This window comes from Misgurnus anguillicaudatus, chromosome 21, assembly GCF_027580225.2.
Source record: "Misgurnus anguillicaudatus chromosome 21, ASM2758022v2, whole genome shotgun sequence".
In the NCBI taxonomy this organism is placed as follows: Eukaryota; Metazoa; Chordata; class Actinopteri; order Cypriniformes; family Cobitidae; genus Misgurnus; species Misgurnus anguillicaudatus.
In genome coordinates this window covers 31,427,296-31,453,719 of record NC_073357.2, presented here as the reverse complement: position 1 = coordinate 31,453,719, position 26,424 = coordinate 31,427,296, and the positions used below count along the sequence as shown (strand labels likewise).

The window sequence follows — 26,424 nt, the reverse complement described above, 5'->3', positions numbered from 1 at the left end:
TGATGTGTTGAAAAACATGTTGAGGGACCAACTTTTTGCCTCTCTTTTCTTTGTGCGCCTCTGTGCATTATTTGTTGAAGTCTGTCTATGACTGCATGTATGTGCATTCATTTAACTAATTCTCGTATCTTTTCTTAGTCGTGCATGCGTGTTTACTGGTATGCACTGTCATTTTATTCTTCCTGACCGGCTTTTCTCTTTCTCCCAACGCTGCGCTTTATAAGACAAAGGACGTAAGCTTAAAAAGCATAAAAAACCCTTTAGGAGATCTAAAAAGCATGAACATAAAGCAGGTGGGTGGCTGCAGATGACTGTGATTGGAGCCCCAAACATGATGAGCAGATATTTTCAAAAACTGCATTTGTTGAGTGTGAATGCTAGAAAATGTATTTGATTGGTTAATGGGATGGAGTTACAGTAAACCTTTTTTTATTTGCAGAAAAGCCACAGGAGGAAAAGAAAGACACATTCGCTGAGAAACTGGCTACACAAGTTATCAAAAACCTTCAAGTAAAAATCACCAGTATTCACATCAGATATGAGGATGATGTGAGTATTGAATCTAAATGCATGTGTGCTTTGTTTTGTGCACATTCATCATGGCTGTTGACAGCAGGAGACAACTGGTGATGTTCATCCTGGGCTATGTGATGAAGATGGGCCCTCTATAATATGGCCTCATTCATTGGTCTCCAGAAAGAGAGACCCCCATGCATAAACATTTGTAATATGAAATGATGGACCTGGTGTAATAAATGTTTTTTTTTAAATAATAATATGACCGATGTGTTTTATCTGTACTTCAGGTGTCGGACCCTCAGAGACCCCTTGCTATGGGCATGACTCTTTCTGAACTCAGTTTACAGGTGATCTCTCCAAATATACAGTATTATAAATATGCCACATAGAGTGAAGTTTAGTTGCAATGGATATCGATTTACTAAACCAGGAATTGCAATTCACACAGTTTTTTTTCTCTTACAGACAACAGATGAAAACTGGAAGACATGTATTTTAAATGAAGCAGCCAAGATCATCTACAAGGTATGATCCTTATGCTTCTCTTATTTGCCATAGTAAGATTTGTCTGACAATAGTACAGTTTTAATTTTGTGTCTTCATGTATTTGCATTTTCTTCTTAAGCTGGGGCGCCTGGAGTGTTTTTGTGCTTATTGGAACGTCAACAGCCCGATCTTCTACAGGGACTCCTGGGAGGAGATAGTGGTAATGTGACTGTAATATTTTTCTGTATTTAGTATTTTTTTAAAGACCTTTACTGTGTCATGGATTTCTATTGTATTCATTTTGTTTAGCCATTTACTGTGCAGCATATTTCATCAGATTAAACCGTACAAACCTTTTATAAAAGTTATATGCTGCACAAACAGGAAGCATGCATTGCATTGTACCGGCCACCGAATATTAAGTGCCTTTAAGGTTTTTTGTTGTATGCCATTGCATGGGGATGCGTGCTGTCCTGGTGATGAGTGTGCACTAATGAGGCAGCCATTTCTATCTTATTTTCGTGATGTTTAGCAAAGTGTCTTTTCTTCAGTTTGTTTGCACTCGCCCCTTTACATGTTTGTAGAGTGTGTGTTTGTGCAAACCCATCTCTAAACACTTTATTTGCGAGACCACTCCTCGCTTCCTTTTTTAATTATTTTTGTTTTATCTGGGCAGACTTTTCCGTTACAAGTTTTTCATCATGACTCACACCAGTTATGCAAGACACGCATGCTTTTGCGTGTACTGGTTCAGTGTGTAGTAGTCATTTCAAAATATTTAAACTGGTTACTGGTTTTATCCACATTCTGCAACCATTAGGGTTTAGAAATGAAACTACTTGTACATCTTGGAATGAAGCGTGGCATGCTTTGTTAAGTAAAGTTCAGATTGAGTTTATTTTTAGTGGGTTAATCAGAAACATAATCAGAGAAAATAATCTATATATTTGATGGTTTGATTATTGTTTGTATTTTATAAAAACAGGAAGCAAAACTGGTACAGCATAGTTCTTTCATGTTATGTACTAAATATCTTTGATGTCAGTAGCTGATAGAGGGCTGTGTTTATTCGCTGTGTGTGTGGGTCACTGTCTGAAGACCTTGTATTGTAGGAAGGGAACCAGCTTCAGGGTACAACAATGGCTTATCATTCAAGCTTTTTGATATTTATGTTAGAGTGATAATGACCGTGCTTTTGCTCTTAGCTTTTCTATTTTCTTTCTCAGAGATGCAAAAGGAAATGTGTCATGTTGCTAACAGAGGTTTATGTAATCAGCACAAAACAGCAAACTGCTTCATCAAGATAACACAGTCTGTACATGCTGTCTGTCTAACAGTTGTGATCCTTTTCACTGCCCAACTTTTATAAAACCTTTGCTTTATTACAGCAAATGACAGCTGAACTGTGGGAATTTCTATAGCTGTATTTTTACAATTTATTTACTATAGAGACTAATTTCTTTAAACTGCCAGTATCACACATGAGCTTTGTTTTTCTTAAATGTGACCCATGCTGGCAAAATGAGTCAGAATGTGCTTTTTGAGCTACAGGCGAAAGAAAGTATAAATATTGATTTTGGTCTTCATAAAAATAAGTACATTAAGCATTCGTCTAGCGATCCCAATGCTCTAAAAAGTCATTAAACATCTAAAATAAAATCTTTATTTGTACGTTTTCTGAGAGGTGTACCATCCTAAATGCTTAATCTAGTACAAAGATACGTGCATTCACATGCATGTCTGACATTTTGGTTTCAGTTTTAAAACATGCAGGAATTAAAAAAGAAATGCAGGATTTTCTTGATGTTTAAAGATTTATTATTGGTTTCTGTGGCTTGTTCACACAGAGGGTTTTCCGGGAAATTTATGGAAATGATACTAGGTCATCTTTCCAGGAGCGATCCCTGAACATTTATGGGACATGTTTGTGTTCACACAGAAGTCTGTCTGGCACACTGAAAAAAATTATTCATTGAATTTAATAAATTTTTTTAAGGTAAGTGGTTGCAATCAATTTATTTAAGCTACATTTAAACAAAAAAGATTAGTAAAGTAAAATTAAATATAAAACTTTTGTTTAAATGTAGCTTAAATAAATTGATTGCAACCACTTACCTTAAAAAAATTGATTAAATTCAATGAATCATTTTTTTTCAGTGCAATTTATGGGGTTATTTTTAGACCAAAGTGCTGTGTAATGAGGTTTAGTAAACCTGCCTGTCTCAATGTCAATTAAACAATAAAAAAGAAAGAAAAAGTTGAACATATATTTTCCCCTCAAGAATTGTTTTTTACTGTGTGTGTGCCAAATCTATTAGTTTTACCAGTGATTGTAACGTATGAATGCAATGATTTTGTTTTTGAACCTTAAAAATCTTTAACTCGGGTTTTTCTCATAATTGACTTTGCTGACTCTATCAACTTCAAACACATGTAGTTCTGTAATTTTTTTTAGAATTCAAAGTTTTGTTTTTTAATCGAGAATGTCAAAATATAAATAATTCATTTGTTAAAATGTGCTCATTTCGACTCCGTTTGCCAGCACGGGTCACAGATGTGACTTTAAAGGGCACCTGTTTTTTTTTCAAGATGTAATTTAAACCTCATGTGTGCCCAGAAGGGGCCTGAAGTTTCAGCTCAAAATATCCCACAGATTGTTTATTATAACCAGTGGTGTAGTCTACGTGATACGCAGGTATACGCCGTATACCCACTAGAAATTGTCAAGGATTTCCGTATACCCACTAAAAATAGCTTGAGGATGCGTAACAGCATGGTTTTCTGACATTTCAAACTTTTAGTCATAATTCAGATGTAAAGCACTGACCAGTAGCATGCTACACTTGCTATTTTAGCGGGTTGAACTGCATATATATTAGGCTATATATTTGGTGTGTTTGAATTCCTGCCGAACTGCGCGATCCGATTCGCGTATGAAATCAAATTACCATAGCGGCGCGAAAGTGACTGGGGAGCAGACTGGTGTGGCACCAGAAGAACCCACATGCGAGTGACAGCAAAGTACCGCGAGAGCGATTACATTTATCACATGGAGAAATCTGCTTTGAATCGCTCTCGCGGTACTTTGACATCACCAAAGGGTCTGCTTAGCGCCAAATGAAGTCGAACCTGCAGTGTAGCTGCTCACGCGACACTGTAAACAAACCATGTGAGGTGAACGAGTGCTGCAATATAAAATCCGGAGAGTTAACAACGCACATGTGAGTAGACAACATTTAAAACATCAGTCCAGTTTATTAGTTTATCTGGAGGTAAGGCTCCAAATGCAATAAAATAAGCCCGTAATTTATATCCTGATGGTTTTAGCTTTCAGCATGTTTGCTTGTGGTTCATAGTGTTAAACTTTCCTTCTCTGTGTTAATTTATATATCTACGTTCAAGATGTATATGATCTTAAACTTTTGTGAGGAAAATCATGTCTGCGTTGATATTCAGTTCAGACTTGCAAATTAAAGATAAGTTTCTTCACTTTGGTTTGGGTGTCTAATATTAGGCTACATGATGGTCTTGTAATAATAATTAAGTAAAAGCCTATTTTCATTTTTAGACACTGCTTGTATTATATGCATAAAATAAGCTTTTATTTCAATGAGTATGAAAATTAGAGTTAATTCATGGTCATCTTAAATGTGTATTAATTAAAAACATTTACACCATTAAATTACACATGGTAATGTTATCAATAGTTGTCAGATAATAGCTATTGAAAGAGTGGATATTTTTTTCTCCTTCAATGCATGTGTTAGCCACGGATTGAAGATTGGAAACAGTTTATTTAATTTTAATTAACAGTTGAGTAACTTTTAGCCCTGAGTTAGATGTTGATTAACACTAAACCAGTCTAAAAATCCATCCAGTTTCCCCAGCTGTAAACCCATTGACTGTTAAACATCTTTTTTTCTTATAACAAACTGACATGTTAATAACACATTCAGTTTATGTGTTTATGAGTACACTTTCAGAATGCTCTCGATTACATGCAGATCCATACTGTATGCATCTGTAAGTGTGGTGGTGCTTATGGGGTGTCACTCTGGGACGAGTGAGCATAAGGGTGAGAGGGAAAAATCACAGTATACTCACTACAAAAATCTAGACTACACCACTGATTATAACATGTCAAAATGCCCGATATTTGGGTGGGGGCAAAAACACAGTGTTTTCGTGTCTGTACCTTTAAAAGCAAATGAGCTACTGCTCCTCACTCCGTTACCAAAAGACACAGTGAGTGCTTACAGGATTCCTGTAAATACAGTCTGAGACAATAGTATCTCACTATTGAGATATGGTGGACAGCGTACAACTCGTTGAGGGCGGAAACTATTGTAATGTCAGTCAGTGACCATGGGCAGGGCTTTATCAGTGTGACATCACATTGGTAAAAGAATTAAAACAGTATGTCTAATGAGACTGCTTTGGTTTAATGGAGATTAAAATGAGTGGATTCTTTTCATTATATGGCCTGGCTGGATTTCATAGTTAGCTATGCAATCGTGGTATTCAGTTGCCATTTGCAAAATAGTGTCTCGTCAATCATGCTTGTGTTTTCTGATGCCATGTGTGTTTAAGGGTGTGGTGTGTATAATCTGTGAGGAGGATATTGTGCTTAATGTGGTCAAGAGGATAAACTTCTATTCATAAGAGTTCCTAGTATATTCTGAGACTTTGCTGCAAAGTAAACTGAAAGATTTCGTAACACTTTTTCCTGTGTTGTGCAGGGATGCTGTTTGCAATCCCTTTTTGTATGTGCAGTTTGGATAAGATTTTTAAAATTGTTTTAAGATTAGCATTTTCAATATTTTGTTTCAACCACATAATTTTATCACATTTGTTTAAAAAATTGTCCTAAATATATATTTTTTTATTTAGAGCAAACTGAAAGCAGGAATCAGCACAAGAAATGAGGAACTGCAAGGTTATCAATACAGTATGTATTTTATTATCTATTATTTATGACTGTATTCATTATTATCTTGATTTTATCAATTAATGTCCAGGATATAGGATAAGTGTAGTTCCAGTCAACAGTTCAGTTTAGTTTACACTCTAAATTGTTCATTTATCTGAATACTACTTTAACATAGGTGTGTGCTCATATATTGTTTTTCATGCTTTGTTTGAACAAACTGTATGATTAAAACCATGCACACACACAGCACGCCCCTCTAATACATAAACACAGCTAAACATGATGTGAACTTAATTTACATTTAACATTCAGGTCTATAACTCTTCAAACCCTATACACATCTGAAATATTTGTGTCCATTGTGATAAACTCATCTGTTTCCTTGTTCAGTTTTCAAACCCATTTTCGCCTCTGCAAAGATGTGCATCAACCCAAATGCTGAAGTTGAGCTCAAATCACCCAAAGCAAATCTGCACCTTGAGGTTCAGAACATTGCAATAGAGATGACTAAACCTCAGGTACAACTGTAGTCACCAACATGTATAGGTTTACATAGCATGCTAACTGTGCATTCACACAAGACGCGGAAGAGGTGGCAAATACGCGTTATTCACTTGTAGTTGGACACTTGAACATTTTGAGTTTACTCGCTTCATTTGCGTGTGAAATTCTAGTCATTCACACGAAATTCGCGTCGTTGGAGGGGCTTATATAGCTCAAATTGAGTAAACTTACCAGATTGTTCGACCTCCTCGCTTACTTTCTTCCAAACAAGATCCTTTTAATTCCTGTAAAAGTACGAAGATGTCTCGTGTAGCGATGATGATTGTTGTTTTGTTTTTCTGCCTCTGCTCGCTTCCTGTAATCATGTCACTGCTAGAGCAAGCTCTTGATTGGTTAACGTGGTGCAAAAATCCACCAAAGTTGAGATTTTTCAACTCGCGCAGATCACGCGGCAACGCTCAATTCGCCATTCGCGCTTACCGCGCCGCAGGATGCGTCTTAGCATCTTTGCATTTACTTAACATATAAATCACTCGTGCTTGCCGCCTCTTTCGCGTCTGGTGTGAACGGCGCTTAATAGTGAGATACAGTATATAAAAATAGCTTGTATGTCATAAACTCAAAATATTTTAAATTAATCTATTTTATTTAATATATACTGCCTTAGGTAACCAATAATAATGTTTTTTGCTAATATTTTTAGTACCTGTCTATGGTGGATCTTCTGGAGTCTGTAGACTTTATGGTGAAGAACATCCCATACAGAAAGTTCAGGCCTGATGTTCCGGTCCACAAAAACGCAAAGGATTGGTAAGTACAGTTAGATCTTACGGTAGACATCAGTTTGCTTCTCTGTGAGAATTAGATCAAATTAGATTCAGAAATTAACCAGGTGTTACTAATGTGTTTTTTCTGAATGGTCAATAGGTGGAAATACAGTATCAGGAGTATACTGGAGGTGCATATCAAACGCTTCAACAAGATGTGGAGCTGGAAAAACATCAAGAAGCACAGGGACACGCTTAAGGCCTACAAAGTTGCGTACAAATGCAAACTTACACAGGGAAAGGTCAAAGAGGACACAGAGAAACAGATCCAGGTATTGACTACCGATAGTAATAGATGTGGTCCAATGGTCTGGCCCAATCTTACACTATTTATTCTTATGCAGAAAATGATTACGTTAAATTCACATCTGTACGTGTGTTTTTTATTGTCTGTCTCTTTCCACTTCTCAGGAGCTGGAGAAGGCTCTGGATGTGTTCAACATTGTTTTAGCCAGACAGCAAACTCAGATGGAGGTATGAAAACACTTACCGAAACTAAGAGATTACTAATGTTTCTTGAAATGTGGTGCAGTTGTAGTAATCATACTTTCTACGCAGGTGGGACAGAAGCTTGTCGCTAAAAAGTCTGCCACTCCGAAACAGAGCGGAGGAGGCTTCTTTAGTAGCTTTTTTGGCAAGAAAGAAGGAAAGAAAAAGGAGGAAGAAGAGGAAAAAGAGGCAGAGAGTTAGTGTTTATCTCCAATACATTTGCCTTTCTGTCTGTAATAACACAGATGTAAATTTAAATAGATTTGCATTTATTTACATAAAGTGTATGTGTGTGTGTGTGTGTGTGTGTGTGTTGACAGGTATAGATTCTCTCATGACCTCTGAGGAAAAGGCCAAACTCTACACAGCCATTGGCTACAGTGAAAGCTCACATAACCTTGCCTTACCAAAGCACGTGAGTGAAAATTATAACCGCTACAATGTAGTGAAACATGTTGTGTATATATTACAAAATTTCCCCTTAGTCTGGATGCACAGTGATATATTTTTTTTATTTCTGTGCACATGTGTAGTATGTAGCAATAGTCGTCACCTTTAAGCTGTTGAGCACCTCAGTAACACTCAGAGAGAGGCCCGGCGTTCCCGAGATCCTCAAAGTGCAAATAATCGACCTCAGTACGGCCATCTCACAGAGACCTGGAGCCCAGGCCATCAAGTACGTCTGTTATGTATACACAGAAAAGCTTCAGCATTGGGAATGAAATATTATTGTTTTAATGGTTGGATTGGATAAAAAAGTACTTTAGTATGTAAACTGTACTAAATTATTTAGTGTACATGTTATTTTTTATGTTTTTATGTGTTGTGTAGAGTGGAGGCTAAGCTGGAGCACTGGTATGTGACTGGCCTTCAACAGCAGGGCGAGGTGCCATCTCTCATAGCGTCTGTGGGAGGCTCAGACTCCTCGTTGCTCAGTGTGCTTTTTGAGCTCAACCCGGAGAACAGCAATGCCGACCAGCTCCTCAGAGTCCATTCGCAGCCTGTGGAGATCATCTATGATGCTGTGAGCAATAGAGACTAATGTTGAATGTTACCTGTCAATGCCCTTTATAGTCAAAATCATCACATTTGGGTTGATTGATCAAAATGTTTTTTGGGAGGCAAGGTTTTGAAGGTAGGGCATGTGGTTGTGATGGTGTTAGCCAAAACTGTGTTTTTTATTTCAATATTCAGAATTTATCTTCTTGGTGGTTTAATAAAAAGCAGTATGTCAAAAATTTCTGGTTTGCTTTGTAGCTGACCGTCATCAGCATCACAGAATTCTTTAAGACGGGTAAAGGAGTTGACCTGGAGGCCATCACCTCAGCAACACTCAGCAAACTTGAGGAGATCAAAGAGAAGACGGCTGCCGGTAAACCTATCCTCATTACCCATCTTCCCCGCAGATATGATCACAGTATAATCACAATAATAAAGTAAGGTAGCTGCCAGTAATACTTTGACTTTCTCTTCATCTGAAACCAGGTTTGTCTCACATTATTGAGACACGTAAGGTGTTTGACTTGAGGATTGATCTTAAACCCTCCTACCTGCTACTGCCCAAGTCTGGCTTCTATGACAGCAAATCAGACCTCATGATCGTTGATTTTGGTTACCTGCAGGTAAGAAAGCGAACTAAATACATTTTAAGAAACATGGAGAAATACATTTGTTACTGATATTGACTGTATTGTGTATATATGTAGTTAAACAGCATAGATCAAGGCAGTCATCAGCAGGTATCTGCCAGTTTCTCATCTCTAGAGGAAATCATGGATCGAGCATATGAAAGATATTCCTTGGAGCTTCGCAGTGTCCAGATACTGTACAGCAAGTCAGGTGAACACAATAAATAAAAACAAATAACATAACTGGCATTTATAATGATGATCTCTTTATTGATAGTAAAAGTATATAAAAAAAGAAAAGTGACCATTTGAGATATCTGCTCAGCTAATAAGCCAATGTTTTAGGTGTGACTACAAAGATTATTTCCAATGATTTATGTGTGTTGAAGGAGAAAAATGGAAAAATGCTCGTCTTCAAGGTTCCTCCCATCAGCACATCCTTCAGCCAATGGACTTCACTCTTCAGCTGGCTAAATGTATGGTAGACAATGATTCACGTATGCCCAGGTCAGCTCTTTGTGCACTCTCAACTGTGCTTATCAGCTCATAATCCTTGTACATACACTGAAGTCTGTTATTGTCCAGGTTCAAAGTGTCTGGAGAGTTGCCCTTGCTGCATGTCAAGATCTCGGATCAGAAGATTAAGGATGTTCTGCAGCTCGTGGACAGCGTTCCTCTTCCACAGACTAACTCAAGCCCACCATCCACGCCTACAGGAAAGGTCAGAAAACACAGAAATACTTCCTAATTAAAAACAAAATGACAGGCACACAGTATACAATGTATGTTCACTCTGTATTGACTTCCATTATCTAAAGGGATACTCCAGCCAAATACCAAAATAACCCCATGATTTACTCGCCCTCAAGCAATCCAAGATACACATGTCCATCATCTTTCAGACGAACACGTTTGGAGTTGTTTTACTAAATGTCCTTGCTTTTCCAGTCTCAGTGATGGTGGTGGACAGGGATCAGGGAATCACTTCTGACTTTAAACCGCAAAAAAGCGCATTCATCCTTCGCAGAGTTAATCTGCATGGCTCCAATGGTTTAATAAAGGTCTTCTGCGGTTAAAGGTAGGGTATCACATTTTGAAAAATGTTAACGATAGCTGACTAGCAATGAAATCACGATCCCACCCTCCATTCAAATCGGCATCCAAAGTAACGCCTCTTTCAAAACACATGAACACGTACAGATCAGACGGTCACATCTCATGTCTCATTCACCAGTGAGAAAACTTTGCAGTACAAAGTGAATAACATTACCAAATTAACCAACATAAACAACTGGTTTACATCAGAATTAGTTTAAGCACACTTTCGATTGTGTAGACGTAGTAACTATATCGTTACGCTAATCCATAAACGAACACAAATTTCATATGCAACACAATGTTTCATCAAAGTAGAATATCTGAATCCATCTCAATACAAACATATCGCGTATCTACCTTACCAAAATAAACAGTGCAATGAACCTTTCAGACCCTTTGCCTCCTGCAGCTGTTTGCATCTCGTGGTAAAGCAGTAAAGTTATCGATGTTAATTTGGGTTTTTGCTCTTTGCTGATCCAGGCAGTTTTTGCTGTTGTTGTTATAAAACATGTCTTTCGTTTTGTGGCTCCTGTGCAGGTTGTCAATTCAGCAGGAAAGTTCGCCGTTCTCCCTCTGTTTATAGACGGGAGGTGAACGCATGTGAATGCACCGATGACGTATGGTGTCTGCGGAAGAAGCTGCGCGCTTTGGCATTCAAATTACGCTTACGGATGAGGGACAAAAAAGGCAACGTCCGTTCGGACCAAGATCTATGATTGGTTGAACTTTTTTTGGTCCTACGCCTTTCACAGATTACATAAATTTCTTCAAATACATTTAAACAACTTAATATAGTGATTGCTCTCAGAATGTGAGGAGACTTTTAACCAGTATAACAAAAAATGTTTCTCGATGTGATTGTGTAGGAAAAATAAACATATCCTTTTAGACTGTATTACATTTACCCCTGTGAGAAACCGTTTTTACTCTGTTGATAGTTTTGCAAAGGTTTTTAATCAAGTGAGCCCAAGCATGGTTTTAAGATTTCTAGAGGAAATAAATTTGAAACATCTTTTTTAATCTTCATTTGATTTAATTATACTTTATTCTCACCATGAATATAGCCTTTGAAGCTGGTATGGCGTTAAAAAAGAAAGAAAGAAAGAAAGAAAGTGTAGGAAAATATTCATGTTTCAAACTTTATAAACTGTAATAATTAGCTTCTGGTAACTGCATCATCCGGGAGTTTAGGTCAATGAGCGTTCATTGCCATGTGTATGTTGGGTGTAAGATGGAATTGTTACCGGAAGCTAGTTATTATAGTTATAAAGTTAAAATATGGATATTTTTCTTACAATATTTCAGTGATTACCTGCAAAAGATCTTTATTAACCCCTTGGATTTAAGTGGATTACTTCTGTGAAGGATGGATGCACTTTTTTGGGCTTCAAAGTCAAAGTTGTTCCCTGATCCCTGTTTTCTACCATTATAAGCACGGACAAGCAATGACTAAAATAAATCCAAATGTGTTTGTCTCTTTGACATGGCCTTATTTGGTCAATATTAAAGATAACAAGGTTATATTTTAACAGAATATTCTTTACATTCTGTAGGATGATTTTTACGTAAAAACCTATCGATATTTGATTGTTGTTTTTCTGAAAGCCATTTATATTTCAAGCCTCTAAAACAAACTGCAGCCTGCCTACTGTAGCTTTGAGATTCATGTGCCAAATCTGAAACAAAGAGCTTCTTGCTTTTATATTTATCTCCTGAATTTTCTCTGTGGGCATCACAAGGCATTGGGTTTCACACATTACAGAGCTCAGGAAAGACTACAATCAGCATCACTGTCTGCAATAAACCAATGAGCTTTGTGATGATCATCTTTCCAGACAACAAAAAAGCCTACAGTAGTGAACATTGCAGAATAAATGATGAATAACATTTCTGTAGCTTATGTTTGTTCAATTTAATTTATTCATGGATATAAGTAAATAAATGTTTAGTTGATATTTGGAAGATGAAGAGTTACTTTAAAGGAACAGTATGTAAGAAATTGCCCTGATATGTCATTAGACATTAAGAAATCATTTTCATTTCAAATACTTATAACACTGACAACAGTGGTCAGGCCAGGATATTGTCATTTAAAAAGTAAATTTGCAGCCCTCAACTGATGTTTATGTTGTCATGTTGTGTATTGGCCACCGGTTGTGTGATTGCAGTACCAGTTTTAGCCACAAGTTGTGTGATTGCAGTACCAGTTTTGGCCACAATCCTACATATTGTTCCTTTAACTTTACAGTAGCATAACTCCTATGTTTCTGCCTCTGCAAAACTCACATAAAAACACCAACATAATATAAACATTCATTATTCACAAAATGTGTAATTATCTATAACCATCTTGGGTGCACATGTACGAATGCTGAACTAATGGATAAAATATGCACTTTTGTTCTGGTCACTTTCTTTATAATTTGACGTTGTTTGGATAACAATTATGATCTTCTTTTGAAGGTGTTGGCGATGCCCCTATCTGATGCCAGACCAAATGTGTTGGGCTTAGACCCTGCAGTTTTGTCCTATACTGTTGAGTCAGGTTAGAATCCCATCTTTTCTCTCTGTCTTAATAATAGATATGCACTAACTATCATCTAAGAGGAAATCATATTACTACTACTTCATTTACATGAAATAATTCTTAGTCAAAAGCTACTCTCTGTTTATGTGACGATGTGTTGTATCTTCAAATATCTGTGTAATTGTGTATGTGTGTGTTCAGACTCTGAAGGAGACACCAGTGAGAGGTCTGTGGATGAAGACACTCTCAGATCAACCCAGGAAGAGCTTACAGAAGTGCAGTTTCAGTTTGAAGTCAAGGCGGTATGATCTGCTTCATCATTGTTCTCTGTAGACAGCTTACAAAGACAGCTTAGTTATCAGTGGCTTCCGGTTTTTTAAAAGATGTCATTGCAACAAGTCATACCAATTATTTTGTGTATGTTTGCATTTGTGTAGATCAGTGCTTGTGTGTGTGTACATATGTGTGTAGGTGTTGTTGGAGCTGACCAGGCAGGCCGCCCATGAGGACGTGGTGTTGGCATTAAATGTGTCTCAACTGGGTGCAGAGGGCAAGATAAGAACTTTTGATCTCACTGTCACATCTTACCTCCGCAAGATCAGCCTCGACTACTGTGAGATAAGAGGTTTGCACAAGCACACACGCAAAAGCCCATATTACATAAAAATGCAGCATACTTGAGACCTTCAGTGCATTTAGCTCCCGGTTACACTGGATTGCAAGTGATTACAGTATCAGCAGTTTTTTCTGTTTAAAGTATTTCATGCATTTTAACTTTTGTTTTCTTGACTGGTTGTCTGTGTGTTTCAGATGCACAAAATCAGCCCCTTCATTTAATTACCTCTTCAGACAAGCACGGCTCTGATCTATTGAAAGTGGAGTTCATCAAAGTGAGCACAAACATCCCACTGATCAAACCCTTTATAAAAGACTCTTGACTGTGATTTGTGCGCTGAATGGTTTAATTTGTGCTGGTGTGTTCAGACATGCTAATGAGGGTCTGTGAATGATTCTGTTTCTTTTAAAATTTTTAGGCTGATGTGAATGGGCCCAGTTTCCACACATCCTTTAACCACACAGAACAAACACTGAAGGTATCTGCATGTTTTGTATTGACGGAAATACTGTATCGGATTGAATATGAAAATGAAAATTTTGTCATTAATTACTAACCTCCATGTCGTTCCACACCCATAAGACCTTTGTTCATCTTTGGAATATTTTTGATGGAATTCAAGAGCTTTTTGCCCCCCCCCCCCCATTGACAGCAATGCAACTGCCATAAAGTAGAGGTCTTCACAGGTTAAAAAATTTGTACTGAACCCGGATCTGTCTAATGGTCTATTCACACCAGGAAAGTCCGCTAGATCACTTGCTTTGGTCCGGACAAAATATTATTATTTTTTTTTTGGTGCGGTTCGCATTCACACTGCGCTTTTTGCAAGTGAACCAAAATTTGTAAACAAAACCACATGTGTATTAAGGTTGTTCATTCATTGGACACAAATTATCAGGTGCGGGAAAGCAAGAGGAGCAAAATCATGGAGATAATTCGTAATGCAATATTTGTTCTGTTACTGATTGGGTGTTATCAGCAGGTAAACCGAAATTCAGACACTATATTGAGGAGCACATGATACAATGTCATCTAAACGATATTATAATATTTTGCAAAGACAGCATAGACAGCATGTTCTGAAAGTTGTTCTGCAGCTCCCCCATGTGTTTTTAAAGAGATATGCAATCATTGCGGTGATCTGAAATCATCGCGATGAGGTCAAACAATCGCGATGAGACAATTCTAGGAACAATAGCCTTGTTAGAAAAGATTGATTTGCCAATTGTTGGTGAAATTGGTCTATTATGTTTATTTGTTGGGAGTTAATCTGGTTCGTTTTTACAGGTGGAGTTTTCCTCTTTGGACTTTCTGTTGCACACTAAAGCTTTGCTTTCCACCATCAACTACATGAACTCAGCATTACCAGATGAGATTACAGCCTCCAAAGAGAGAGAAACCAAGAGACAGACTGAGAAAGCAGCAGGGAAAACAGGTGATCATACACGCATTGTATTTTATGTTGTGAAACAAAATTAGTTTTGTTTTGATGTGAATTATTAATATAATGTCATTAGGTAGACCCTAAATATCGCTTATGTGTCCATGCTGTCTTTGTCTCTGCTTTGTAGGTTTTTTCATGGGTAACTAAAATATTTTTATTCTCTTAGACTGCATTTGTCTTGTAATGCACTAACAGCAGTTTGAAAATGTATTGATTCTGCTTGTGTACAAGCATGATGCAGACTATACTGGTATCAGGCTGTCAAACAAATGTGGTGTATGAATAATGCTTGTTTTTACTGAAGTGTTTCTCTAACTTTTAGTGTCCAAGGGCTCAAAGGATTCTGGTGTTGTGAACTTTAAGCTGTCTGCCATGCTTGGTTCCTTCAGAGTGTCTGTCTGTGATGACAGAAGCAACATTGCTGACATCCGAGTCCAAGGTAGAAACGTCGAGAGTATTGGAAGTCTGCCTTCCAAGTCAACATTTAGTTGTTTGCTGTAAAGTTGGAATATCTTAAAATGATGTAACATTCCAGTATTTATGTAGGGGTCTATGGCATCTGAAAGATGCCTATGTAAATAAAATGGGTACTATACATATGCATTGATTACAGATTTTAATTAAGGTACAAAAGCTGTCGTTGGGCCAGTACCTTTTAAAAAGGTTCTAATATGTACCATTTTGAACCTTTAATGTACTAATATATATCTTTGAAGCACCAATATTCACCTTGAGGACATTTCTGTCAGTTAACCTGTATTTATATGCATTAGGGATTGATGCATCTGTGGTAGTCCAGGCCAAAGAAACTGAGGTCTTTGGTCGTCTGCGTGATATTGTGGTTCTTGATGTGGATCCAAAGACCATTCATAAAAAGGTGAGAGATCATTTACAGTGACCCTTAGCATTGTTAGATTATTATAGGCATGTTTGTAAGCTCCATGTGTGTTTTCGATAACACCAGGCGGTGTCAATTGTTGGAGAGGAGGTGTTCAGTTTTAAGATGACTCTCTATCCCGGAGCCACAGAAGGTGATGGTTACTCTGACACATCCAGAGTGGATGGAAAAGTCATCCTGAGGCTGGGCTGCATTCAGATCGTCTACCTACACAAGTTCCTCATGTCTTTATTGGTGAGTTTAAATACACACCTTACATGTTCACATTTGTAATATTTGTACTTGCGTGCATGTCCGTAGTCTAAAGTTAATGACAAGGATTTCTTTTACCTATAGAGCACAGGCACTGTTTCCTTATTGCAAGACAAATGGGAACATAAAAAAATCTATGTTTGTCAGTTTCTGTCTATGTCCTTACCTGTTTGTGTTTTTCCCTTTGTTATTTTTTGTTCCCGAACTTCTCTCCCTCTTATTTTGCGTTAATTGTGTCTTCCTTTTTCCAGGACTCTTTTAGCTATCAGTATCCCTCTGCTGATGAGGTACAGGCTTGGGCATGCTGCATTCAAATCTTTTGCTTTGCAGCATAACTTGAAATGCACCTGTGCACATTCTCACACACTGAGATACGTCTAAACCCAAAACTAAACCTCAGCTGGGTTTTGTGTATATTTTATGTATAATTTTGAAGGACATGTTAATTTAGGTCCCATATTGAGAGCAATGTATATGACTGATTTAGTCTTATTTTTAATTTTACTACACTTAATAAGTAATATTGTTTTGCAAAACATTATTGTCATATATTGTCACTGTCAAGTGGAAACCTTGTATTGCCATAATTCAGCATTTTTTATCCATGTCTGTCTATGGGTTTTGCACGATTTTTTTTTAACCAATGAAAGTATTTAAACTATTTGTGACTAAACATCTTAATGCCACTTGCTCCTTAAATTGTCAGTGAAACCTCACATCTCCATCCTGCCTCTATTATGAATAGTGCTGCTACACATATTTTGGTCTTTGCTTGTTTGCAATGTACAATGCCGTATGTATATAATCCCAGAAAAAAAATGAGTGCCCACAAAGCTACAGTATCTTCTAACTCTAACTGTGGGTTTACACCAGACGTGAGTTCAACGATTTGCGCGAGTAGGTTACACACAAAGTCAATGCAAAGAGGTGATCGGACGCGTCCTCGCGTGGGGCGGTGCGGGTGGCGCGATGTGGGCGGCGCGTTTGCCGCGAACACGCGCTATTCGCCTTAAGCGTGTCTTCACCCAAAATATTGAAAATATTCAACTCGAGCGGAAAATTCACATGACACAAAGTTAAATCCCGCGAGTAATCTAGAGCAAGTAAGGCGGTGACCCGCGTTTGGTGTGTGCATGGCATAATGGTGCATTCACACCAGCTGCGGTACAGGCGGCAAAAACGCGCTATTTGCACATAGTTGGACGCTTGAACATTTGAGTTTACTCGTTCCATTCGTGCATTCGAGACATTCACACGGAAATTCGCGTCATGGGAGGGGCTTCTGTGACTCCGCTGAGACTCCACTTATTTCCTGTAATTACGTCACTACTAGAGCAAGGTCCTGATTGGTTAACGCGGCGTGGAAATACGCCGAAGTTCAGATTTTTCAACTCGCGCGTTTCCCGCGGCAACCCTCAATTTACGCGGAACGCGCCATTTGCGAGTACCGCGCCACAGGATGCCGAATCGCGTCTTTGCATTGACTTAACATGTAAATCACCTGCGCTTGCCGCCTCTGCCGCGTCTGGTGTGAACCATGCATGGTGCTGCGTGCGCGCCGGATGCGGGGCGTCGTGTTGCTTTCTCTGGATTGCTCGCGCAAATTATCTTCGTGTCATGCAGGTTTTTCGCTCGAGTTGAGTATTTTCAACTTGGGCGAATAGCGCATATTTTCGCTGCGGGGGCGCTGCCCGTGTTGCATCATTCGCAATCGCCCCGCGCGGGGACGCGTCTGGTCGCGTCTTTGCATTGACTTTGTGTGTGGTCTACTCGTGCAAATCGTTGAACTCCCATTAAGGCTTAGGTCACACTGAAGGTCTTAATGCTCAGTTCGTATTTTTTTCTAAAATCCTCTGTTGTTCACATTATCATTTAAATGCGGCTGCCATCAGTCTCATGTGTGAACCGCATCTGGCCCTGAAGTAACCCACATGCTCAGAAGACGATGTCCTACAGCTCAGAATTGGGACGTCTGTCACATTTCAATTACATAAAAGTCATATCAAATGTGAAATGGCCGTTCAGACTGAAGTCCCATTGCAATGCATGAGATTTCCGATGAGGTTTCCGATTTAGGACCACATAAAAACAGCCTGGGTCTGATTTGAAAAAATCGTATTTGTGCTGTTCAGACTATCATAAAAAATCAGAAATGGGTCACATTTGGGCAAAAAGTTGGATTTGGGCCACTTTCTCCTGCAGTTTGAATGTAGCCTTAAAAACAATGCGATGCACATACTGCATCTGATGTGGCCAATATTAACTTTGCAGTGTTAAAAGTTGTAATAGTGTTTTTTCGTTGCCTAAAAAGTACCGGTTTTGGACATATAAGGTTTCCACCCGACAGCAATATATTCTGAAATCTTACTATTTGTAAATCTATTGCTCTACAGCAGCAGTCTTTTCAGTGGTTTTACTAATGGAGTCAATAATATTTGTCTATAATATTTTAATATTAAACTCATGTGCAACACTGATATATAATTTATTTTAAATACTGTTAGTTTTAATGTTTTGTTTTTCTTCTAATCTCTAAATTGATGGTATGGTAGCCTTCTGTGCATCTCGTAAATAATCTCACCAACATATGCAATGCAAATACACTTATCAGCGCTTTGGCACAGTGGACTCTCACTCAACACATGCTCAGGACATATAAAAGTTGTTAACTCATGTCTCAAGCATTAAAAATGACAAACTTTAGCTTTAATGTTGTTTTCTCTGGTATATGGAGATCCTTGTGCTTGGAAACATTAGTGTTCACATATTAGCTTGCTATGTTCATGTTCTGTGAGATATGTTTTAAAAAAGAAATGTATCTACCTTACAGTGTTGGTTGTCGCGAATGCAGTGAAGTGTAGCATATTTGAATAACTTGATATTGAATGTATGACTTTAGTTGCATGTGTCTGCTTGTGTTCATATGATGCATACTGAACTAGAAATTTTAGAAATTCAGGATGAGATTTCGCACGACATGAATGCTTTAATATGACTGGTTTTAATTGTCATTCCTTTCATGCTTAGTAGAAGTACTTAGTACTGTACTAGGAGTCCACCTGCCATAACCTAACACTACTCACAACCTATTCACATCCCACTCGCAAGAAAGCATTGCTTATTTCACCTCAGTCTGAATTTGCAACGTTTAGTTGTAAATTTGGCTTTCAGGCAAACCTGCATGATTTCTCCTTAGTATGGATCCCAGACATTTACATTAAAACCTTTTTTTACTATACAGAACTGTCAAGTCACACAAGGCTGTAACTAACTGTTGCTTGCCCTCCATAGATGTTTGTGGATAACTTCCAGACCGCTAAAGATGCTCTGAGCGCTGCCACGGCTCAGGCCGCCGAGAAAGCAGCTTCCAGTGTGAGAGATTTTGCTCAGAAGAGTTTCAGACTCGCCATGGACATCAAACTGAAGGCCCCTCTTATCATCATCCCCCAGTCCTCTACATCCCATAATGCATTCGTGATTGACTTGGGTCTCATAACTGTTGGAAACAGCTTCTCGCTGCTGGCAGCTGAGGGCTTTACCTTGCCTGCTGTTTTGGAGACCATGGATGTAAAACTCACACAACTCAAACTGTCTAGGTAAGAAACCTAAAGCAGATGTTTTGAAGAATTATTTGCACTTTCTCTGACACATCTCTATGTTTGTATTCTCTCTTCAGGACCGTTTTGAAGCATGATGATGCTCATCCTAATATAGATATTCTGGACCCCATCAATTTAGAGCTACTGGTCAAGCGTAATTTGGCTGCTGCCTGGTTCAACAAGATTCCAGGAATGGAGGTCAAAGGAGTACTGAAGTCAATGAACGTAAGTTTTTCCTGACGTTGTGGAAGTGTTTTCCACTTGAGTTCAACGCAAGTTTGGAAGCCTTAAATTGAGTTTTGCCATCTATAGATGACTCTTAGTCAAGAGGACACTGGGGTTCTAATGAGTGTCCTAACTGAGAACATTGGTGAAGGAAGCAAAGCTGCTGCTGTGAAAGAAACGAAAACTTTTACTAAAGGTATAAGGAGATTTATTGCTTACGCTTCTTCCATCTCTGTTATTTGTCAATGGGTTCATATTTTAGAGCTCATGTTGACCCTGGTTTTCTTTCATAGATGAAGCCGTTACAAATGAAGGACTGGTAAATGCACTTTCTGTTGAGACGGGAAGTCAAGCTGCTATCACTAATGGCACTTTCAGTGAGAATGTCATCAACGTGCTGCTCAATTTTGAAATCAAGGAGGTTATTAAACTGACTTAAGTTCTTCATTTCAATAGTACTTCAGATATTTGTAGATGGCACTAAAGAACTCCAAGGTTGTTTATTTGGCATCTGGTGTGGACTGAGAGCCCTTTTCCTTTCAGGTTATGCTGAAATTAAAGAAGTCCAAACATGTGAAGGAAGGTCCCTTTCTGGTCCTGCATGTAGCTCAGCTTGGAATCGACACCAAAGTTAGAAAATATGACATGGAGGCGACAACATATATTAAAACCATCTCCATGAAGTGCTTGGAGTTCCCTGGTTTGTAATGCTATGTTTTCAATCCTCATATAAAAAAGAAATTGAATTTGCTAGATTAGAAGAATTTTTAAGATCATGATAGCCACTAACCACAACTTAAAAGATGATTTAAACTTAGTTTTTTTATAGATTCAAATGGGGAACCACTCTGTATCATCAGTTCCTCAGCAGAATCAGGAACCGATCTTCTTGAAGTCAAGTATTTTAAGGTAACCCTTTCTTTCTTCTCAATAGTCTGAACTACGTATTAGTACAAGAACATGATACTTCTATTAGGGCTCAACATTAACGCTTGTCCGGGAAAAGTGAATGTTTTGGATTGGCAAGTGAGAGAGAATTTTACTTGCCTAACTGGACAAGTTTTGCCTGCCAAATAATCTAAACTGACCGCCTTAAAGGAATATTCTATTTAAAAACAGATAATTTACTCACCCACATGTCATCCAAAATGTTGATGTCTTTCTTTGTTCGGTCGAGAAGAAATTGAGGAAAACATTCCAGGATTTTTCTCATTTTACAAGACTTTATTGGACCCCAACAAATTACAATTTCATTGCAGCTTAAAATTGCGGTTTCAACGCAGTTTTAAAGGGCTCTAAATGATCCCAAACGAGGCATAAGGGTCTTATCTAAGGAAACGATTGTCATTTTCGTCAAGGAAATTAAAAAATGCACTTTTAAAGCATAACTTCTCCTCTTGCACTGGCCGTGTTAAGCCCGATTTATAGTCGTGCGTATGTTCTACGCTGTAGCTAAATTTTAACAGCGCGTCAGTTCTACGCGGACCGCAAGCGCTGTGATTGGTCCACCAGAACCCCTTTTGTCAGGTAAAAAAACTGCGTCATCATAGGTATTTCCGTTTGCGACGGTGAAAACAAAGAATGGCCAAGTTGAGGAGTGATTTAACTAAAACTGCAACAAAATTCGCTGTTTATTTACTTTCATCATTGCTGGTCTTCTCAAATCATACACAACAAGTTGCTGTTTCTTCTTCGTTTGTGGGTTAACTTGCCAAGCTTCTTCTTCTATGACGGTGGCGCTGCTACTGTGGTTACACGCGTGGATACTGCCTACCAGAAGTCTACGCGCGTGTTTGCACGTCGACGTGCACGATGACGCAAAAGTATAAATGAAAACCGACGCGGAACCTACGCGATCGTGGCTACGCCGTAGGACCTACGCACGACTATAATGAGCCGTTTATAAACGGGCTAGTTACGCGACAACGCGACCTTACGTAATGCGCCATGACGTCAAAAGGTCACGGATGACGTATACGAAACTAACGCCCAAGTGTTTACAATTGTGGAAAAAGAGGACCGTTCCGATGTTGTTGTATGTGGAATGATACTAATTAATCTATTTGTGTTAGTTTATTGTTTAAAATGGTCCGCAAATGTATGTTTCATATATGTAGGCTAACACGTGACCTTTCAACGTGCTTACACAATTATCTGAGGTTGCACTGGTCCAATAAAGGCAATTAAAATGAAAAAAATCCTGGAATGTTTACCTCAAAAAACTTAATTTCTTTTCCACTAAACAAAGAAAAACATAAACATTTTGGATGAATTTTTTATGAAAATGGAGAATTTCTTTAAATATTTTTTTTCATTACCTCTCTCTCACATGCTGACCTGACAAGTTTGTACACACACCTGTGGCGTCAGTCGCTCCGATGCGACTCTGACTCCTCATTTAAGTCTGATTATACTTGACAGACATTCGGGCATTTTCATAAGCAGAGGCATGCGCAAAGTTACAAAAATGTCATGCACACAACCATGCGTACGTGCACGCTTGATGCACATGGCGGTGTCCACCGTATTTTTGTAAATTGCACACGGCTCCGCATTCTACCTGACCACATGTTAGTCACCCATTATTCACCCATCTCCTCGTCGGATGTGCTGCCACAAATAAACTGTTAATATGTGTGAAAAAATGAAATGACAAGGCAAAATATATATAAATAAATAACTGCTTTTATTTGTAATATAGCCTTTTTATTTATATTAATCAGGTATAACCAAATTCACATGACTGAAATGTAACTTTGTGAATGACAAAATTACTTGTTCGATAGACAACCACATGACAATGCTAACTCTTTCCGCACCAGCGTTTTTAAAAAAAGTTGCCAGCCAGCGCCAGCATTTTTCATGATTTTCACAAAAATTTAATGCCATCCAGAAAATTTTCTTCTTTAAATATATAAACATACAATATATCAAATGAAGTAACAGACCTTCTGCTTTCAAATGAAAAACTTGTTTCATCCTACCTTAATTTGTTCTCTCTTTATCATCTCTCAAATATGGGTAGGTTTCTTCAAAAATACCAAATTTAATATATAATACATTGTGAAGGACTTTTGATGGGGATCAGATTCGGAGCGATCATCGGAACATACACAGAGTTTGAACTGTTTGCTCTTAGGGAATATTTCTGGGTTTTACAAGTTGGGTAAGAGCGCCACCTGGTGGATAATAGTGGAAATATGGATTGCCAGAAAAACTCGTCATTGACAGGGAAGGGTTTTCTCTTAATTGATGAGTAAACTTGTAAAAGGCAGGGAAAGAGTTAATATCAAGCCCTACATCTATGCATTACACTGATGTGTATTTTACTTTAAGTCCCTTACTGACAAATCTCGTGTTATTGCAACAATCCAGTGGGAGGCCTATTCAGGGTTAGACAGGCTTTTAGCTCTCATCTTTTAATTCAGATCAGCACAAGAATTTACTGCATTATGCAAGCATTGGGGCATTTAGATAAAGCCAAATACCCATTAAGCTCTTTAGTCTTTGTGGAGTGGCTGTTTTTTAGGTACTTAGTGCCTTTTTCATTTTAAATTGGTGGGAGTGTCTATCACGCACAAGTGGACTGTTTTTAGATGTAGAGAGGAAAATGGTCTGTTTAAATGTGTAGTTGTTAGTTGTGCATTATTTGTGACCCGCTCTGGCGAAATGAGTCGGAAGTCGCAACTTTCTATTTTAAGATATGAGCCGATAATGTTGAAAAACAATGAAATTATAAAAAAAAATATTTTTAGCTAATTTCAAAGAACAGACATTAAAAAATAATCTCCCAAAGTTTCGTAGTCCAAATAATTGAGTAAAGGTGTTTAAATGACTATTAAAGTTGAAACAGTTTTACTAAATTCGCTGGAAATTGCTTTTCTCAAATCCTCTCGTCACCTCGGAGCATCTCCCGGGGATCCCCTGAAACGTATCTCTCCAAATATGGTGTTACACGTTGTTTTAGAGCCAATCAGAAATCTTCATAAACGCTGATAATTTGTCAATGGGAAACCCCGGGGCACGCGATTGGTCCAGCCATCCTCCTGTCAGTCTCGCAGCACTCTCCTCTCCTATTTAACTCCTTTTTGAATTGTTTACACTGTTATCTACACAAAGATATGATTGCAAAAGCAAGCATTATTTGTTTTCTTTTTGCTTGTCTCTCTGCCTCTCTCAATTTCTCTCACACACACACGCGAAAACGTACACGCGAACACGCGCGCGCACGCACAAACACACACACACACACACACACATAAACAAACACACATTTTGGTTTCCATGTTTTGTGGGGACATTCCATAGACGTAATGTTCTATTCCCTTCCCCTAACTCAAACCCCAGCCATCACAGAAACCTTTTTGTTACTTCACATTTTCAATAAACATCATTCTGTTTGATTTATAAGCTTGTTTCTTGGTTTACTGTAATAGCATTTATATTAATGTCTTTGGTCAAACTTAGCTGTAAAATAAATCGTTTATCCCTTTAAAAATGCAATGGATTTTGAAAGATATCTACAAAAAACGGGCAAAAAAACTTTAAAGGCGTTTTTCTCAGGTTTTCAGTTGGAAAAAGAGGACAGACAACCTTAATTCAAATGTATATATCTTTAAAACCATTCAAGGTATGACTTTGACTAGGATATCATTTGAAAGCTTATGATCTCCTCTTTCCATTGATACCAAAATCTCAATTTTGAAATTTGGGTCACTGTGACTCATTTTGCTGGATCAGGTCACATTTCTAGAAACAGTCTGCAAAAGATTATTTATGAATGCATTACTCTAGACATCTTGTTTATGGAAGATGAAAGGTTTTTCTTCTCCTAGGAGTTTTCCCACAGGGTTTTTCTCCTAGGGGTTTTTTTTCATCCCCTGGAGAGTCAGCTAACATTGGCTTAACTTAGCACTATACTGTATACATTACATTACTACTACGCTTGCTTGTGCGGTTTATTCTTAACCGCTGTATTCTGCTTCTTATATATCTATCGATTATTCTGTGTTTTCCCCTACATCTATTCATGTAAAGCTACTTTGAAACAATTAACAATTGTGGAAAGCGCTATATAAATAAAATTGAATTGAATGAATTGGAAAATAAATAAGAGTTGACCAGTGAATAAAAATGGTTACCTTATTTGATTCTTGTTGTTGCAGGCTGATCGAAATGGGCCCAACTTTGCTAGTGTCTACAACAATACTGAGCAGATGATCAATGTAAGCATCTATTTTACCATTTTGAAAACTGTGCAATGTTCATTTGGATCATGCTAAAAGCATTTTTTGTATTTGTGTGTGTCTGCATTCAGGTGATGTTCTCCTCACTAGACTTGATGCTGCATACTGAGGCTCTTCTCTCTACTATGGACTTTCTGTCTGCCGCCCTGTCCAGCAGCAGTCTCCCTTCACCAGAGAGAGAAAGCAAAAAGACGGATGACATAAGAGCAACCTCAACCAAATCCAGTAAATACTGCACATGCTGGACAAATTCAAACTGAAAGTGCCCTACACACTCTGAAGGGTGGTTCACTTTGTGAAAATTTGTCTTCTGCCTGAACTGCCCTTTAGAGGCAAAAAATTGCTGTTTGGAATTTGTCCACTGTTGTAAAACTGACAAAGATTGAATTGTGTTTTGGAAATGTGCTGTATTAAGGATGATGTAATACGGAAATGTTTGTGTCTCAGCTGCACTGAGCTCCCCCTCTGATGGTGACATCATTGACCTCAAGGTGAACATGCAGCTGGGCGCATTTAATGTTTTGGTGTGTGACCAGAAGAGCAACATGGCAGACATCAAGATTCAGGGTGAGACTGCCAAATACCATAGATGATACAGTTGCTAATAAATAATTATTACATGGTTACAACTGTTAAGCGGTTATAAATCATTATAGATCCTCCTTCAAACAATTATAGAAACTTGAATAATATACGTTTTTTTGGTGGCTAATATGGAATAATACACTTTATATTAGTAACTGTAGTAATATGTTTTTTAACTATAGTTAATTATTGTAGGGATTCATATACTGTAAAGCAATAGCCCAAATGATGTTGTCTCACTGCTTTCATAAATCTGCTCCTCCTTTACTTTAGGTTTGGATGGTTTTCTCCAAATGCAGGGAACTCAGACACACATGTCTACACGTCTGCGTGACTTCATCGTCATCAATGTGGATCCTAAAACAGTTCACAAGAAGGCGAGTTAGCTGAGCCACCACATACAGTGCTGTACATTCTTATTATTCATTTACATGTATACATTTGGCAGATGCTTTTATCCTAAGATACTCATAAAGCTGTACATTTTTTTAACCTTTGCAATGCTTACACAGTGCTCTAAATATATAGTATATACATATACATATATAGTA

At 38.0% G+C, this 26,424-nt stretch overlaps 1 protein-coding gene across 10 annotated transcripts in view; it reads left to right on the top strand.

Moving 5' to 3' along the window:
* vps13c (vacuolar protein sorting 13 homolog C) overlaps positions 1–26,424 on the top strand; it is a 66,227-nt gene that overhangs the window by 5,075 nt on the left and 34,728 nt on the right. For 5 of the 10 annotated variants that reach the window (XM_073858920.1, XM_073858921.1, XM_073858919.1 and 2 more), the window contains 39 exons: positions 225–293; positions 440–549; positions 807–866; positions 985–1,044; positions 1,145–1,225; positions 5,896–5,953; positions 6,326–6,453; positions 7,143–7,249; positions 7,367–7,538; positions 7,678–7,740; positions 7,825–7,951; positions 8,076–8,170; positions 8,289–8,431; positions 8,587–8,779; positions 9,013–9,127; positions 9,241–9,377; positions 9,462–9,594; positions 9,773–9,890; positions 9,969–10,104; positions 12,945–13,026; positions 13,210–13,310; positions 13,480–13,633; positions 13,819–13,898; positions 14,043–14,102; positions 14,912–15,059; positions 15,391–15,507; positions 15,842–15,945; positions 16,033–16,200; positions 16,470–16,505; positions 19,510–19,814; positions 19,895–20,042; positions 20,130–20,238; positions 20,336–20,463; positions 20,586–20,742; positions 20,872–20,951; positions 25,208–25,267; positions 25,360–25,513; positions 25,736–25,855; positions 26,147–26,250. In XM_073858920.1, coding sequence (XP_073715021.1) covers positions 225–293; positions 440–549; positions 807–866; positions 985–1,044; positions 1,145–1,225; positions 5,896–5,953; positions 6,326–6,453; positions 7,143–7,249; positions 7,367–7,538; positions 7,678–7,740; positions 7,825–7,951; positions 8,076–8,170; positions 8,289–8,431; positions 8,587–8,779; positions 9,013–9,127; positions 9,241–9,377; positions 9,462–9,594; positions 9,773–9,890; positions 9,969–10,104; positions 12,945–13,026; positions 13,210–13,310; positions 13,480–13,633; positions 13,819–13,898; positions 14,043–14,102; positions 14,912–15,059; positions 15,391–15,507; positions 15,842–15,945; positions 16,033–16,200; positions 16,470–16,505; positions 19,510–19,814; positions 19,895–20,042; positions 20,130–20,238; positions 20,336–20,463; positions 20,586–20,742; positions 20,872–20,951; positions 25,208–25,267; positions 25,360–25,513; positions 25,736–25,855; positions 26,147–26,250 — 4,520 coding nt within the window. The remainder of the gene's footprint in view (positions 1–224; positions 294–439; positions 550–806; positions 867–984; positions 1,045–1,144; positions 1,226–5,895; positions 5,954–6,325; positions 6,454–7,142; positions 7,250–7,366; positions 7,539–7,677; positions 7,741–7,824; positions 7,952–8,075; positions 8,171–8,288; positions 8,432–8,586; positions 8,780–9,012; positions 9,128–9,240; positions 9,378–9,461; positions 9,595–9,772; positions 9,891–9,968; positions 10,105–12,944; positions 13,027–13,209; positions 13,311–13,479; positions 13,634–13,818; positions 13,899–14,042; positions 14,103–14,911; positions 15,060–15,390; positions 15,508–15,841; positions 15,946–16,032; positions 16,201–16,469; positions 16,506–19,509; positions 19,815–19,894; positions 20,043–20,129; positions 20,239–20,335; positions 20,464–20,585; positions 20,743–20,871; positions 20,952–25,207; positions 25,268–25,359; positions 25,514–25,735; positions 25,856–26,146; positions 26,251–26,424) is intronic. The other 5 variants (XM_073858924.1, XM_073858923.1, XM_073858926.1 and 2 more) reach the window with 3 other exon arrangements.